The following is a 15,783-nucleotide window of genomic DNA, read 5'->3' on the forward strand; positions in this document are numbered from 1 at the left end:
GAAAAGAAACAAAGCATTTTTGTTCCATGCTGCTTTTATTTACTGGCTAGTGTATACCAGCGACCCTCATGCATTTGTTCTCCATTCAAAGTAATCAGGAGTGTTTAGTTTAGTGATTAGTGGAAATGCCCACGCACACACACACACAAACACACACTCTCGCTCTCTCTCTCTCTTTTTCTCTCTCTCACACATACACACACTTATAAAGGAAACTCACATAATTCTGTAGTCGAAGCCAGAGTATTCGGGCCACTCAATGTAGCAGATGATTCGTCCAGGCAGCTCTTCTGTCACTGAGTAGTAGTACTGAGGGAAGGCCAGGAGCAGAGCCAGCACCCAGATCACTCCAACGATCACCTTGGTCTCTGTGGACGACATACGCTGCTGCAAGGGGTGGATGATGGCCATGTACCTAGGAAAAGAGGAGAGAAAGGAGGGTCAAACACATGTTCAGGAAGATACAAGGGGAAGATCTACACACATACACACACACACACACAGTGGTGTAAAGTACTTCTTTAAAAATACCTTAAAGTACTATTTAAGCATTGTTTTCGGGGGAATCTGTACTTTACATTACTATTTATATTTTTGACTACTTTTACTTTCACTTCACTACATTTCTAAAGAAAATAATGTACTTTTTACTCCATACAATTTCCCTGACACCCAAAAGTACAAGTTAAAATTTGAATGCTTAGCAGTACAGGAAAAAGGTCCAATTCACACACTTATCAAGAGAATGCCCCTGGTCATCCCTACTGCCTCTGATCTGGTGGACTCAATAAACATAAATGCTTCCTTTGTAAATTATGTCTGAGTGCTGGAGTTGCCCCTGGCTGTCAAAAAAAGTTATAAAAAAGGTAATTGTGCCATCTGGCTTGTGAAATATAAGCAATTTGATGTATAGTATTTACTTTAACTTTTTACTTTTACTCAAGTATGACAATTGAGTACTTTTTCCAGCACTGTACTTACTTATAGACTTTTACTCTAGTACTATTTTAGTGGGTTACTTTCACTTTTACTTGAGTCATTTTAGATTAAGGTATCTTTACTATTACTCAATTATGACAATGAAGTATTTTTTCCACCTCTGCACACACACACACACACACACACACACACACACACACACACACACACACACACACACACACACACACACACACACACAAATTGACACTATTGATCAAACTAAAACACAAATGTTTTATTCTTCCCCTCTGAGCATCAGGGTCTACATCAATCAATGTGCATGTTGCAATCCTCCCCTGTCTCAATTTAGTTTGAGTCATAGACTGTATGCCTTTGAAAGAGTAAAAGCTTATCCTCATCTTCTTATAATTAAGGGTGACTCGAGGAGCCCTGGAGATTCTCAAGAAACACTGGAGTTCCACAAGGAACCGTTGCAGTCAATGGGTTTATATTTGAAACTTTGGTTAGTTAAGGGGTTATTTGAGGAACCGTCAATGTTTCAATGTAGCAAGAGTTTTTTGAGCACTTTGAATGTATTTTTCCGTTGAAATTTGTTATGCTGCCAGACTCAGAAGAAGATGGAAAATATGTGGTATTCGGGATGGCTTTAGGGGATAGCTTGCAACTTGTAAACAATGACCCAATTCCTATGAGTACTATTGTAACACTAATGTCGAATAATACATTATATACTGTAATACAGTTGAAGTCAGAAGTTTACATACACCTTAGCCAAATACATTTAAACTCAGTTTTTCACAATTCCTGACATTTAATCCTAGTAAATGTTCCCTGTCTTAGGTCAGATAGGATCACCATTTTATTTTAAGAATGTGAAATGTCAGAATAATAGTAGAGCGAATTATTTATTTCAGCTTTTATTTCTTGCATCACATTCCCAGTGGGTCAGACGTTTACATACACTCAATTAGTATTTGGTAGCATTGCCTTTAAATTGTTTAACTTGGGTCAAACGTTTCAGGTAGACTTCCACAAGCTTCCCACAAAAGTTGGGTGAATTCTGGCCCATTCCTCATGACAGAGCTGATGTAACTGAGTCAGGTTTGTAGGCCTCCTGGCTCGCACATGCTTTTTCAGTTCTGCCCACACATTGTCTATAGGATTTAGGTCAGGGCTTTGTGACGGCCACTCCAATACCTTGACTTTGTTGTCCTTAAGCCATTTTGCCACAACTTTGGAAGTATGCTTCATCATCATTGTTCATTTGGAAGACCCATTTGCGATCAAGCTTTAACTTCCTGACTGATGTTTTGAGATGTTGCTTCAATATATCCACATAATTTGCCTTCCTCAATATGCCATCTATTTTGTGAAGTGCACCAGTCCCTCCTGCAGCAAAGCAGCCCCGCCCCGCAACATGATGCTGCCACCCCCATGCTTCACGGTTGGGATGGCTTGCAAACCTCTCCCTTTTTCCTACAAACATAACGATGGTCATTATGGCCAAACAGTTCCATTTTTGTTTCATCAGACCAGAGGACATTTCTCCAAAAGGTACGATCTTTGTCCCCATGTGCAGTGGCAAAAAGTACAGTCTCGCTTTTTTTTATGCCGGTTTTGGAGCAGTGGCTTCTTCCTTGCTGAGCAGCCTTTCAGGTTATGTCGATATAGGACTCACTTTACTGTGGATATAGATACTTTGTACCTGTTTCCTCCAGCATCTTCACAAGGTCCATTGCTGTTGTTCTGGGATTGATTGGCACTTTTCGCACCAAAGTACATTCAACTCTAGGAGACAACGTGTCTCCTTCCTGAGCGGTATGACGGGTGTGTGGTCCAATGGTGTTTATACTTGCGTACTATTGCTTGTAAAGATGAATGTGGTGCCTTCAGGTGTTTGGAAATTGCTCCCAAGGATGAACCAGACTTATGGAGGTCTACATTTTTTTCTGAGATCAAGCAGAGGCACTGAGTTTGAAGGTATGCCTTGAAATACATCCACGGGAACACCTCCAATTGACTCAACTTATGTCAATTAGCCTATCAGAAGCTTCTAAAGCCATGACATCATTTTCTGGAATTTTCCAAGCTGTTTAAAGGTACAGTGAACGTAGTGTATGTAAACTTCTGACCCACTGGAATTGTGATACAGTGAATTATAAGTGAAATAATCTGTCTGTAAACAATTGTTGGAAAAATGACTTGTGTCACGCACAAAGTTGATGTCCTAACCGACTTGACAAAACTATAGCTCGTTAACAAGACATTTGTGGAGTGGTTGAAAAACAAGTTTTAATGACTCCAACCTAAGTGTACATACAGTTGAAGTCAGAAGTTAACATACACTTAGATTGGAGTCATTAAAACTTGTTTTTCAACCACTCCACAAATTAATTTGAGCAAGTCTTTATTCATATGAAAAATCAGATTTATAGAATTTTCCATGTGGTCTATGTTAAAGGGCACTTAATTTAATATAACAGACTTTTAAAATTCAATATTTGTCCACACTTTCTTCCAGGGGTTGGAACTGAATTATTTTCCATGTTTGATTCTGAACAGAACCATTATTTTTTTCATTCCGTTCCACTGTTCCGACCAAAACAATAACATTCTGAACTGGTTCAAACAATCAAAAAAGTAACGGTTTATCATTCCTTTCTGTTCCTTTTTAAACCTCTGAAATATATTTTTTTACATTTAGCTCAAAATTAACTTACTTCACCAATCAGTGCGGATAGAGCAGCTTGCTGTGGAGCGGGTAAGCGATTGAATCTGTATAAGAAAGTCGATAACTGCATGGTTTAATCATAATGAAAGACAAAACAAACACTGTGCTGCCAGTCAGTGTAGGGCGTGAGATGCAGCTGAAATTTTGAGGGTGAGAGAGAACGAGAGAGGATGGAGGAAGCTTACCTTGAAGTGCTGGGGCATTTTGTTATGACATGCATTATCTGAATTAGGCCCACAGAATTATACATACGGAGGAGCGGCTTCTATGGAGGAATTTTTAATGTCTTTGAACTTCTGAGTCGGTTTAATGTTGGACCAGAGCAAATGACATGCTTGTGTGTGCAGAGCAGCACTAGAATTAAAAATGTCTTACATTTTTGTAGTTAATAAATCCAATGTGAAATCCTATCCTTAACTAGCATTTTAAAAGTAAATCCATTCTTCTCTATGTAGCCCTTTCCTGCAGTCAAATTACCTAGTGGCTTCATGGGGGGAATGTTATTCATATGTTTCATAATTTCATAATTAATCAACGTTATATTATTTGTTATATTTGAGCTTTCTTTAATGTATATAAAGTGTAACATTGGGATGCAAACTCAAAATGCAATACATTTCAATTATATATTTGACATGGTGCAGGTGTCGTCTTTTTTAAGCCCATAAGCATGTGTGTGAGGCGTATACTTTTGTTTCAAAGTAGATTTGTTTAACACTACCAAGAAACACTGTGTGATCCTGATTTAGCCCATTGCAGTAAAAGGTCTCTCCCTAATTTCTGAATTATGCTTGTAACATAGTCAGTAGTCTACAGTATCCTATGCTTCAGAAGGGAGGGGCAGGCAGTCTACACACACAAACAGGCAGACGCTGGAAAAAGTTTCTAAGTGACACAGTGAGGGCTTGCATGGGTGCTTTGTTGTGATTTTTGTGGGACTGGAAATAAATGCCTTGAACGTAAAATAATGTTATTAACCAGTTCCCATGCTTTTAACATAACGTTCTGCTCCAGAACAGTATGGATCACTTTCGTTTTCAGTTCGGGTTCTGTTCCTCAAAAATGTTCGTTATTTTCCCGTTTTCGGTTCTGTTCCCTGAACCGGTTCCAACCTTTTTTATTTCTACTTCAAATATCAAAGGCACATATTTAGTGGAATAACCCTTTAGTCCTAGTCCCAAATTACATCCTATTCCCTATATAGGACCAGTGACTGTTCAAAAGTAGTGCACTATATGGCATAGGTTGCAATTTGGCATGCAACCCCAAGCAAGTCCCATTCCATCAATAGACTACTGACCTAACGATATCTAACACTGTGACAGGATCGTGTCAAGCAGCACTTGAGAGTTCAATGTCTTTAACTTTCAGATTTAATCAACATCGTAATCCACCTAATAGCCCCATTTAATCTTCTATTTGGACATTCTCCCAATAATCTTTAATTTCAAACGTTCTCTGTAGTCCAACACAACTATCTGTCACATCTTGACTATCTGCTATACCTGGCTCATTCCATGAGCACATGGCTCTTGGAATCTCCTATCTTGTTTCAAGTGATACTCACATTGCTGCTTTTCCATGGTATGGGTTTAGTTTAGCTGTGTTTCTGACAACACTCTTTGAAAAGCATATAGAGGCCTGGCTTACAGGGCCACCTGCATACAAATGCATAGATGTACATACTGTATGTTCACATGAACACACAGCAAACCCCTGTATTTCTCTTTATTTTGTATAACCTTACAACGACAGCATGGATTCACAGTTTTGGGAATCCTTTAGTCATTTTTTAAACTAGAAATTCAGTCTGTTTTCTGGATCTACTGTTTTCCCGGAGTGTCGGCGGCAACCCTCTTTGTCTCACTTTCTTTCAAACCTGTTTTACACCGCACTTACTTTCTCGGTTTTCAACCTGGCTTTGTTGCGAATGTCTCTGGGCAATAGCAAACCCCACTGGAAGATGGTATAAATCAGGTATGGGCAACTGGGGCCCGCGGCCCCTCTTTTGAAGAACCTCGGTTAAATCCCCCCCCCCCCCCCCACACAAAAAAAAACTCAGTCGGAGTCTCATTTTACTGTTGCGAGTTAGAATAGTAGAATACACAAGGTGCAATTTCAAAATTTGTTTTTGCATAAGCAGTTTTTCTTTTGTCATGTCAGTCGCTGATAGTCACTCAATTAGCCCATGTCAGCTAACATTTTTTTAGATTGGTAAATTAGTCAAGCCAGCTATCTAAACTCATAGTAATAATTTTCGAATTACCACCCAGGGGCCCCCATTGATTTTGTTAGTCACTCTCACTCAGATATAATATGAAAAACTGCAAACATGTCTCTCCACCCTGTGGCAAAATGTATAGAATTGCAACAGTGGCCCCTCATGATGAGTTCAGATTTTGTGGCCCACACCCCCATCACAGTTGCCTGTCCCTGGTATAAATGAATGAGAGAGGCAAGGGTCTAATGATCCAGCAATGACATCTAAAACACCAAAACCACTTGATACATAAGGAATAACCCAATAAAGACAACAGGCAGATGCTCTGTCCGGGTGCTCTCTTGCTCTATAAGTCTTTAAGGTATAGGCTCCTTCTACAGAGGTGCCAACACAATATTTAACCTTCCCGCGTGCAGTGTTTTTTCTGTTTTGAATTGTTTTGGTTTGAAGGCTGAAATTTGATCAGGAATCTATTTCCCAGCTCATTGTGCTCTCCGGGGGTACTGTTGTTTTGCTGAAGATTACATAAAATCCCCATCAACATTTGGGAGGAAATGAGCCCGGTGGCAGACCTGGGTTGAAATACTATTTGAAATCTTTCAAATACGTTGAGTGTTTGTTGTTGCCTGTCTGGGGTTCCAAATAGGTGGGGTTTACAGTATTGGGACTATACAGTGGTCAATTAAGCGGCATGGTCAATTAAGCACAGATAAAGTAATTGAAATGATTTCAAATAGTATTTGAACCCAGGTCTGACGGGTGAGAGAGGTAATGCTGATTGATAGAGAAGACTTCTATTCCTGCCGGAGACATATACTATATATATATATATATATATATATATATATATATATATATATATGCAGCAGTCCAACGTTGCCAAGCATTGTGTGTGCGTTTGTTTGTGTGCCCTACCCTGCGTTCATTGCTCCAGCAGTCAGCACTTCCCGCTGGACACCAGCCATAGACAACCTAAATCTAATGCTACCCACAGCCCACATCCCACAGCCCACAACCCACAACCTAAACCACTGAAGACAGAGATTTGAAGCAATATATCCTTAATTATTATAATCCAATAGACATACACTACCGTTCAAAAGTTTGGGGTCACTTAGAAATGTCCTTGTTTTGAAAGAAAGGCACATTTTTTGTCCATTAAAATAACAATAAATTGATCAGAAATACAGTGTAGACATTGTTAATGTTGTAAATGACTATTTTAGCTGGAAACTGCAGTTTTTTTAATGGAATATTTACATAGGCGTACAGAGGCCCATTATCAGCAACCATCACTCCTGTGTCCAATGGCACATTGTGTTAGCTAGTGGGCTTTATAATTTAGTTTATAAGTTTATAATTTTAAAAGGCTAATTGATCATTACAAAACTCTTTTTCAATTATGTTAGCACAGCTGAAAACTGGTGTTCTGATTAAAGAAGCAATAATACTCTAGACTAGACTTCTCTAGACTAGTTGAGTATCTGGAGCATCAGCATTTGTTGGTTCGATTACAGGCTCAAAATAGCTAGAAACAAACTTTTTTTTCCTGAAACTCATCAGTCTATTCTTGTTCTGAGAAATGAAGGCTATTCCATGCGAGAAATTGCCAAGAAACTGAAGATCTCGTACAACGCCGTGTACTACTCCCTTCACAGAAAAGCACAAATTGGCTCTAACCAGAATAGAAAGAGGAGTGGGAGGCCCCGGTGCACAACTGAGCAAGAGGACAAGTACATTTGAGTGTCTAGTTTGAGAAACAGATCCCTTACAAGTCCTCAACTGGCAGCTTCATTAAATAGTACCTGCAAAACACCAGTCTCAATGTCAACAGTGAAGAGGCGACTCCGGGATGCTAGCCTTCCTATAGAACATTTGTGGGTAGAACTGAAAAAGCGTGTGCGAGCAAGGAGACCTACAAACCTGACTCAGTTATACCAGCTCTGCCAGGAGGAATGGGCCAAAATTCACCCAACTTATTGTGGGAAGCTTGTGGAAGGCTACCTGAAACGTTTGACCCAAGTTAAACAATTTAAAGGCAATGCTACCAAATACTAATTGAGTGTATGTAAACGTCTGACCCACTGGGAATGTGATGAAAGAAATAAAAGCTGAAATAAATCATTCTCTCTACTATTATTCTGACATTTCACATTTTTAAAATATAGTGGTGATCCTAACTGACCTAAGACAGGGAACATTTACTAGGATTAAATGTCAGGAATTGTGAAAAACTGAGTTTAAATGTATTTGGCTAAGGTGTATGTAAATTTCCGACTTCAAGTGTATGTGTGTGTGTGTGTGCCCACGTATGTTATGTGAGTGTGTCTCCGGACAGATCAGCTGTAGACCTACAGTAAATATAGGCTTTATTTATCAACTCTGTATTGGCGTGTGTGACTGTGTGTGTGCAGATCTCTTATAGGTGAAAGGTGGGAGACGGGGTGTGATGGCCTAACATGACACAGTGCAAATAAATCCAAAGTGAATAGACGGTGTGCCAGAGTCTGGTCTGGATATAGCGCTGCCGTGTTGACCCCAGACTAAATACGTTTGACCCCCAGCAGTGGGGGTTCATTTCCCGCGTACTCCATACATCTCTTTCTTCACAACCCTCTATAACTCTCTCTTTTACTCCCTCACAACTAAATACAGAATTTTGTTGTGCTTTTTTATAAGAAGCAATCAGATGAAGATAGGAGAGAAATATACAGAGATTGGCTGAATCGCTGTGACATCCCCTGAGAGTCAGGAAGAAATTAGAGAAAATTGAATGAACAAAAACAGACACAGTAGTCTTGCTGTCACAGCTGGGAGAGAACGGCATGGCTGCATTAAGATGCTCTGTACTGCAGCAGCACAACGCTGCCAAGCACACACACACAGGCATACACACAGTGTCACACACATGCATGCTCTCTCTCTTTATCGCTCTCTCTCTCACACACACACACACGCACACATACACACACACATACACACACACATACACATAGCGTCACCCCACACGCACACACACAAACACACACACAAACATTGACACGAGGAGGGGGGGGGGGGGGGGGTGACAGAGTCACTACAGGCTTGGTTTTGCGTCTGCCTTGCTGTGAATATGTGTACAGCATAGCATGGGAGTAACATGGAGGTGATGCCTCAAAGCATGAGATGCTGGAACTATGAGAGAGGGAATTAAGTGGAGACGCTCATCACAATCACCTGGCACGTAGCACACTCTACTGCTTTTCTATAGGGCATTAGAGAGACATTTCCCATACAAGGGGAATACATGGAAAGACGCATCATTTGATCTATATAATTGAAGGCATAAACACCTGTTGTTTGTGGTGTTTTTCCTCCATATGTTACACATTAGAGTCTCTGCGCCATGATTATTTCGCTCCCTCTGTTTACTGGAAATGTAGAATAAAAAAAGGATGGACCTTACCAATTACATCTTGCGTACACGATCACTGCTCATTGAGTATGTCAAAAGAATGTGATCATGAGGAGACAGGATTCAATAGGCAGGTTTATAAGAGTGGTTAGATAATGATGAGTGGAGAGATGACTAGAGGCTTAACCCGTTGATAAGTATGGGGTTGAATCAGATCAGTATGTGTTGTTTGAAGTATGTCTTTTAGCGCCTCACAGGATGCCTGTTCTCCCTGCTCTCCCTGCGCTCCCTACTCCAGGTTATCTCAAGGGTAATTAAATATCAAAACAATGCAAAGGTCAAGTACATGCAGACTCTGCTGGGAGAAAAGCAGAGCTATGCATGCATTACAGGTTATTACCTCTGGAGTACCAAGTCAGGGGGTAAGAGGAGAAATCAGACAGCAGCTTTCACATGAGAATGGCTTTATCTCACTAACAGAAACAAAGGTTAATAAGAATAGCATTGTGGGGGTGAGTCTGCTTAAAACAACAGCCTGGATATAAACACAAGAGTGAGGTCACACGCACGCACACACACACACACACACACACACACACACACACACACACACACACACACACACACACACACACACACACACACACGTTATTTATTGATTGGTTTGATGGTGGAGCAGCAACAGCAGCATCACCCCAGAACCAATTAAGTTGAATGAATACATTAGCTATATAACATGTCTATGTAGCCTTGGTAGAAATGTTCTTATCTTAAATGGGCAATCTGCAGTTCAAAGAACAACAAATTGGGCGCCCAGCCAGTGTTTTGGTAAACAGCTGAGGGATAGGGCTGGAGGAATGTAACCACTCTTAAATTCATAGACAGACCTATTTATTCAAGGACTGACCATCGACGATATCAACATTAGGGTAAAGTTTTAACAAGGTTTTGAGGATATACAATGTTTGTTTACAGCTACATTGTGTACAAACAACGGAGTAAAACGAACATATATTTTGACAGTAAGCGACAGTAAGCGATATTCTTCAAGAATCAATGGGTATATATAAGGAAAAAAATTCATCTATCAATTGCTGATTGCCGCTTTGAACCTGTACACTTAAAATCTCAACGGACACAGCCAGAAGAGGACTGGCCACCCCTCAAAGTCTGGTTCCTCTCTAGGTTCCTTCCTAGGTTCCTTTAATTTCATTGATATTACATATTTATTACAAATACATTTGTGACAGGATCCAATTGCATTATTGTTCTGTTTTGCTTATTGTGACCATAGGCAAACATTCTAGCCTATATCCATTGAAACGTCCCCCCAAAACTGAACTCACCTGTCCACCGCTATCGCAGTCATAGAGTAGATACTAGCGAAGACAGCAGCGACGGGGAAGAAGTTGTGAAAGCGGCAGTACATCAGCCCGAAGTACCACTCATTGTGGACGGAATAGACGAAGTTGATAACGGTATTGAAGGCTGACATAGACGCCTCTGCAAACGCCAGGTTCAACAGAAAATAGTTGGTCACAGTTCTCATTCGTTTATGCGCCATAATGATCCATATTACTACGACGTTCCCCACCAGAGACACAGTAACCATGCAACTGTAGGCGAAAGCCCATAGAACAATTCTCCAAACTGGTTGCACAAACTGGTTTCCGTCTAGATCAGTTCCATTGAGCCCTGAAGCGTTGGTCCAATTGCTTAGCAATGTCAAATCAGTCGTGGTGAACAAGGGATCCATTTTGGTGTTATCTTTTTTTTGTGACAAAAATAATGTTGGTCCATGCAATACCTATGACATGTACACTTAACCACTAACAACTGATTGAGTAAATGGTTAGAGATAATCTTGGTGTGTGTTGATGTCTTTCAATTTAAACTTTCTTCATCATTGCCATTCTTCTGATTCATTTGGCACTGCTAAATTAGAATGGTAAAATAATGGAATGATTACTGAAGGCGCAGCTCACACACAGAAAATTGAGAATTGTCGAAGTTATTAAAAATTGAATTTGGATAATACGATGAATATGTATTTAAGTTGACTCCACTCCGTGTGAAATTGAGATGGTCCTTGGTGTGTGGCTCTTCTCCACCGCAGCAAAAAGACATGGGGAACAGCGTCCTCGTCTCCAACGCTGTACTCTGTACTCCGTACCCTATACTCTTGGCTCAGAGAGGTGCTCTCTCTCTCCTCTCACACAATCGACGTGCGCCAACGGGAGCGCAGCCAAGAGCGCGCATACGCGAATATCATAGATGTTCTGCAATAGTGTGTGGTAACTTGAAACGTCCATGGACTGGACAACTTGTTCAGCAAGACCAGCATACTTAAAGTAATTAATGATTGTCCAAATGTAGACAATAGAGAAGTATTTAGCCGTCGAATAAAAGGACTGGTCGGTTTCTGCTATAGCAGATAAGGACTCCTGTAGTGAATGGTGGGTGTATTTCAATGGTGTAATTTATTATAGGCTCTTTACCTAACCATTTCCAATAGCTCACATTTTCTGACAGCATTCTACAAACATTATACAGTTGAATTCCGAAGTTTACATACACTTAGGTTGGAGTCATTAAAACTTGTTTTTCAACCACTCCACAAATTTCTTGTTAACAAACTATAGTTTTGTCAAGTCGGCTACTTTGTGCATGACACAAGTCATTTTCCAGCAATTGTATACAGACAGATTATTTCACTTAGAATTCACTGTATCACCATTCCAGTGGGTCGGAAATGTACATACACTAAGTTGACTGTGCCTTAAAACAGCTTGGAAAATTCCAGAAAAGGATGTCATTGCTTTAGAAGCTTCTGATAGGCTAATTGACATAATTTGAGTCAATTGGAGGTGTACCTGTGGATGTATTTCAAGGCCTACCTTCAAACTCAGTGCCTCTTTGCTTTACATCATGTGAAAATCAAAAGAAATCAGCCAAGACCTCAGAAAAAAATTGGAGACCTTCACAAGTCTGGTTCATCCTTGGGAGCAATTTCCAAACGCATGAAGGTACCACATTCATCTGTACAAACAATAGTACACAAGTATAAACACTATGGGACCACGCAGCTGTCATACCGCTCGGGAAAGAGATGCGCTCTGTCTCCTAGAGATGAACGTAATTTGGTGCGAAAAGTGAAAAGTGCAAATCAATCCCAGAACAATGGCAAAGGACCTTGTGAAGATGCTGGAGGAAACAGGTACAAAAGTATCTATATCCACAGTAAAAACGAGTCCTATATCGACATAACTTGAAAGGGTGCTCAGCAAGGAAGAAGCCACTGCTCCAAAACCGCCATAAAAAGCCAGACTACGGTTTGCAACTGCACATGGGGACAAAGATGGTACTTTTTGGAGAAATGTCCTTTGGTCTGATGAAACAAAAATAGAACAGTTTGGCCATAATGATCATCGTTATGTTTGGAGGAAAAGGGGGAGGCTTGCAAGCCGAAGAACCCCATCCCAACCGTGAAGCACAGGGGCGGCAGCATCATGTTGTGGGGGGGGGTGACAAAAATGGGAAGGGGAGATGCAGTTTAGAGAGAGACTAAAATGATTGTTGCTCTGTTTTCCTCAGTTTCCCCCAAATTGGTGTAAAAGCTTCACATATTTTTATACTGAGGTGGACACCTTTGTGAAAGGATACATTTGGGTCGTTTTAGAGGCCTCTGGGAACTGACATGATGGGCTTCTGTATCATAAGCCATAAAGGGATATGTCAAAGTAAAACATGAATTTCCTAAGAATTGAAAGACAGCATGGGATACACAATTTAACAAGAAGTTGTATTACTCTCTTTGATCCTTATCACAACTGACTATCTGCTACATGTTTCTACTCACTGTCCCCATCTAGTGGTACTTTCTGCCACAGCCACCTACTGCTCTGTGGTGAACTCTGCGCTATAATGGTCATAGCTAAATATCCGAATGAATGTTGTAGCCAAGGAATAGGGGACGGATGGAGAGAGAGAGAACGAGAGAGACTACTGAATGCAAGACTGCTGAATATAGACTGTCAGGGACACATTATTGATTGTTAGCGAGAGCAGCTATAGGAGAAAAGGGAGGAAGCCCTTGTCTGGTGCCGAACTGGACATTTGTATTCCTTTCGCAGTGTTTATGTGGCTGACAGGAGAGATCATATTATGTGCTTGCCACAGGCAGGGTTGGATTGGTTCATTTTCTAAATGTAATCCGTTACAGTTACTAGTTACCTGCCCAAAGTTATAATCAGTAGTGTAACTTTTGAATTACCCAAACTCAGTAACTTAATCTGATTACTTTCAGTAACCTTTGGATTACTTCCCCTTTAAGATGCATTAGAAAAATACAAAAAGGATCAATCGCATTTGGTGTGTCATCATAGTGGTCTCTGAGTTAATGTCATTGAGAAAACAGAAAGGTGTCTATGTATTTTTTTCACAAACATCCTTTCTGAATTTAAAAGTAATCAAAGAAGTAATCATCATTTTTTTCAAGTATCTTTCATCTGATTACAATATTGTTCCAGGTAACGTAACTGGCTACAGGTAAAGTTTTTTTGTAATCAGATTAAATGTAACCGATTACATGTAAAAGCTGAAAAATGAGAGGTTGCAGTAGGATTTGCTAATGACTCTTTACGCTGTTTACATCTCTCCTTTGTGTTCCAGCAGTTAAATTGAAGCCACAGTGCCCTTTTGTAACAAGACCGCCAGATATCGTTTGGATAACTAATGTTGGGTGGCAGAAGTAGAGGCTTCAATGCCATCTTGCTGGTCTCATTTTTGCTCCATCAGTGAGTGTTTTCAGGATGACACCCAGGCTTTTGGACTGAAGGCCAAGAGTTGGTCATGCAATATTTCCCCACTGTCTGCCATACCAGGATAGTTCAGTGCTGCCTTGGCCAGAGCCTTACCTCCCAGCAAACAGAAGAAAGGAACGTTGTTGTTTGCCAATGTTGGTGGCCACTTGATGATCTGTGCCAAGAGTCAACCGTCAGCATCTGATACACCTCCATTATCTTTTATGTTCAATAGTTTAGTGTCATGACTCATGCGGCAATATGTTATTCTCAGAGTCACCTGAATTTTCCTGGATGCTGAAACAAAAAAGATCATCTTTTCACAGTAGCATGCCATGTTATTAGACATTTGTGTATTGAGATTAAATGTGTTGGGATGTTCTGTGCCAGGGAGTATTTTCTGACTGAAAATTAAGTGTGAGTGCTGCCCTTTGCAGAGCTAATATTGACAGTAATTCACAGTTCAACATGTCAATTGTGAACAACTTGCTTCTACATTTTTGCAATTCTCAGTGGAGTTCATGCCTATACCGCTGGTAGTAGTGATTTACTAGAGGTATTTATTGGCTCTTAAACCATGGATAAATGGCTTTTTTCATGTCTGTGTTGCTGGTTTGATACCATGGACAAATAACTTTGTAGCGTATTTGTGTTATCGTGTTATCGTATTACAGATTGCCTTGCTAGCTATTAAAAGGTGTGAAAAGTCTTGATGGATCTTTTCATTTTAAATTGAAGGTAAATGAGGCTCTGGTCTCTATTGCGTCAAAGACAATGCAACCTGGAAGAGAGGGGGCGGGGGGAGGAAGAGAGAGAGGGAGAGAGAAAGAGAGAAAGAGAGACTATTTATTTACTGTCAGAGAGAGCAGCCTATCCGGTATCAAGACAAGACCCAGATGCAGACCGTGTTGAAGTAACAATGCTTATTACAGCGACAGGGGCAAAGGTACAGGACGGCAGGCAGCCAGCGTGGTCAGGCATGTGGGTACAGGGTCAAGGCAGGCAAGGGTGAAAAACCAGGAGGACAAGAAAAGAGAGACTGGGGAAAAGCAGGCGCTGGCACAAAACCGCTGGTTGGCTTGACAAACTGGCAACAGACAGGCAGAGAACACAGGTATAAATACACAGGGGATAATGGGGGAGATGGGCGGCACCTGGAGGGGGGGTGAAGACAATCACAAAGACAGGTGAAACAGATCAGGGTGTGACGCAGCCAGGAAGTAAGGGAGGAAGCACAGTGTCAATGTGGCTGACAGGAGAGGTCATATTACCTAAGGGAAATGTGCATAAAAGCTGGAACTGATGCACACCACTAATAAAGATGGCAGGAATAATAAATACATCTGACAAAAGAGTCACCATCATTACAAACCACGTATGAACATCAGGCTGACCCTGACTGAGGATAGTCCAGGTATACAACCACTACATTAAAGTAGTTTCATCAACAACAGCTTTTGATCTATCATCCACTTTATGAGGGAGAACCGGTAATTAACCAGGTCAGGCCCAGAGATATATTGTTCTGTGTCATTTTCTGTGTCTGAGTGCATCATAATATAATAAAGTATATGCAATTTAGCTGATGCTTTTATCCAAAGCGACTTACAGTCAGTCATGCATTCATAATATTTTTGTGTGGCCCCAGCATTACTCAAATCCATGACCCTGGTGTTACAAGCGCCATGCTCTA

General features: G+C 40.7%; 1 protein-coding gene across 1 annotated transcript in view; it reads right to left on the reverse strand.

The window, feature by feature from the left end:
* The window catches only part of LOC110525881 (substance-P receptor-like), a 32,774-nt gene extending 21,323 nt beyond the window's left edge, over positions 1–11,451 (reverse strand). The window contains exons 1-2 of the mRNA XM_021606365.2: positions 10,635–11,451; positions 221–415 (exon numbers count right to left, since the gene is read on the reverse strand). Of these exons, the coding sequence (XP_021462040.2) occupies positions 221–415; positions 10,635–11,044 (605 nt within the window). The 5' untranslated portion in view covers positions 11,045–11,451. The remainder of the gene's footprint in view (positions 1–220; positions 416–10,634) is intronic.
* Between the last annotated feature and the right edge of the window lie 4,332 nt (positions 11,452–15,783).

Source organism: Oncorhynchus mykiss, chromosome 6 (genome assembly GCF_013265735.2).
Source record: "Oncorhynchus mykiss isolate Arlee chromosome 6, USDA_OmykA_1.1, whole genome shotgun sequence".
Lineage (NCBI taxonomy): Eukaryota > Metazoa > Chordata > Actinopteri > Salmoniformes > Salmonidae > Oncorhynchus > Oncorhynchus mykiss.